The following is a 2153-nucleotide window of genomic DNA, read 5'->3' as shown; positions in this document are numbered from 1 at the left end:
GATATATTTTGTGTGCCTCTAAACTCTTTAACCCTGTTGTGACATATTTGAGTAATCCGAATATCACCATAAATTTCCTTTCTGTTCATTCATTTCATAGCGGGTTGAAGGTGTCCTTCAAAGCAAGTCTGGTGGTGAAGAAGTTCTGCAGGAGTATAAAGCAACAGAAACCCTAAGTGATGCCACAAGAAGGCAGATGGTAAACATACTGGTGGCTCACATGACTGATGAACATGGGTAGGTGTGTTTTTACACTTTTTAATCTCTGTAAAAATGGACTATTTGTCTCTAATGTGAAATCTGCTGTTAGGCACCTTCCTCCTAAAGCGATCAGAGAGCAGTATGCCCTCGGAATAGTGACGCTCTTCCCTTCCCTCAAAGATCCATACACCAAAAAAGGCTATGTAATTTTCTTTACCAATTGTGATGTCTCATTTTGTCCCAAAACTGTGTTTTTTTCATAAAAATTGTGATTGTTTTTCTTTATTCCCTTTTTTAGGAGCACTTTTATGATGCAGCAAGCAGCACAGGATACATTTCATGGCGTCTCAAAACAATTCAAAGGAAGGCTAGAAGAGGATCTCCTGTGGCACCAAGTAGCTCCAAAGAGATTTTAAGTGGAGGCCCAAATAGTCAGAGAAATGTGATCGTCGAAAGACAGCTAAATGGTGATGCCTGCCAGGAAGCCATGTCGTTGCTTAACCACACCACAGACAGGTCCCTGATCTTTCAGAAGATGAGAGAGACTTTTGAACACCGTCAGAAACTTATTAGAGATGCCAGTGGAAGAACAGACATTCTGACAATGTTTCCCAGATTTCTGGACACAAAAGGATTAGTAAGTCTTCAAATGAGTTAAAATCTTTAAATACAAGGTTATATCCAGTGTTGATAGTTGGATTTCTGCTTTTTAATATAGATTGATCAAGACTTCAGTCTTCTATTTAATGAAGAAACCTCCTCCAGACTGCTGCAGAAGTGGGATGTGTTCTTCAAGCAAAATGTCATCAAAGAGGCCAAGCGTCTCACTTCAACACCTGAGTTGAGAAGTTTGGTGCAGTCAGCGGAAGTCCCTGGAGATGACCAGGATGCGGCATCTAGTAAGTACCAAAATATATCTGAACATGGTTGACTGTTCAGAGTATTCAACACTGGCTCTATGTTGTCAAAGTTCTGACACTAAATTATATGAATCTGTCATCAGCCTATGACCAAGAAATGGCCTCCTTGTTACTGCTCCTACATCTCCTTCCACCACCACCTGGAGGACAGAAGTCTCCAAGAATCAGTGCATGGGGTGCAATTGAGAGACTCGTTGTCTTTCACAAGGTAATTAAATAAAAAAATGTACAGTACTTTGTCACTTTGCTTTTATAGACATGTATAAATACTGGTGGTAACTGCGCATCTTTGAAGATGTCTGGTTAGACATGAATTTCTTTAGTTAGATAGTTGAATCTTTTTTTCTAATGGTTGTAGCTCTGTCTCATTTCTTATTTTTTGCTTTATTATTTTTTTTTAAATCTTAGTCATGCTGCAGTTTAGAGGAACATCTCCGGGGTCAACGGGGTCTCCAGCCATACCTCCTTGCTGTTGGGCGTCTGAAGAGCAAGATTGACAGCTTCTACATAGTCATGGATAAACACCTCATCCCATGCCAGGCAAACCGCTCTCTGGGAGCATTTGATGAGTTGTTCAAAGCACATTTTGTGTTCAATGTCTCTTATGATGTTGCATTATTGAGTTTTTATACGTTTCTGCAGACAACAGTGTATAACATTGATGTTGGCAAAATGAAGGAATCACCCAGAGTCAGAGACTTAAGAGCGAGGCTGCTTAACCAGCCCCTTGTGCTCTCCTGTGAGTAAGTCAAGGTAAAAATGTTGAGATGCTTTAAATGTCAGAACCTGTATCCAAGCAGCCAGCAGTTGATTTCACATTTAAGAGTTGAACATAGTTACTATCCTGGACCAAAGTTCAAATTGGTTTGTTCTCTGCAAGGCTGCAGGCATCAGTTTCTGACATATACAGGTTTTAGAAAGCATCTTAATAATGTTCACAGTAACATTCAGCACATTTCGCAGAGTTTAGCCATTCCAAGTTCATCCTCTTGTAATCCAGTTGTAACATATCAAGCTGATGCTTTGAATGAC

General features: G+C 40.0%; 1 protein-coding gene across 1 annotated transcript; it reads left to right on the top strand.

Moving 5' to 3' along the window:
• Nucleotides 1-80: 80 nt before the first annotated feature.
• Nucleotides 81-2147, top strand: LOC107088658. Its single transcript, XM_015380964.1, has 6 exons — nucleotides 81-237; nucleotides 311-404; nucleotides 500-838; nucleotides 920-1100; nucleotides 1205-1329; nucleotides 1530-2147. Exons 1-6 carry the CDS (start codon nucleotides 197-199, stop codon nucleotides 1866-1868), a joined length of 1119 nt encoding a protein of 372 aa, XP_015236450.1. The 5' UTR covers nucleotides 81-196; the 3' UTR covers nucleotides 1869-2147.
• Nucleotides 2148-2153: the final 6 nt, after the last annotated feature.

Source organism: Cyprinodon variegatus, unplaced genomic scaffold (assembly GCF_000732505.1).
Source record: "Cyprinodon variegatus isolate N-32 unplaced genomic scaffold, C_variegatus-1.0 Scaffold11, whole genome shotgun sequence".
Classification (NCBI taxonomy): domain Eukaryota; kingdom Metazoa; phylum Chordata; class Actinopteri; order Cyprinodontiformes; family Cyprinodontidae; genus Cyprinodon; species Cyprinodon variegatus.
This window is presented reverse-complemented; position numbering and strand designations above follow the sequence as displayed.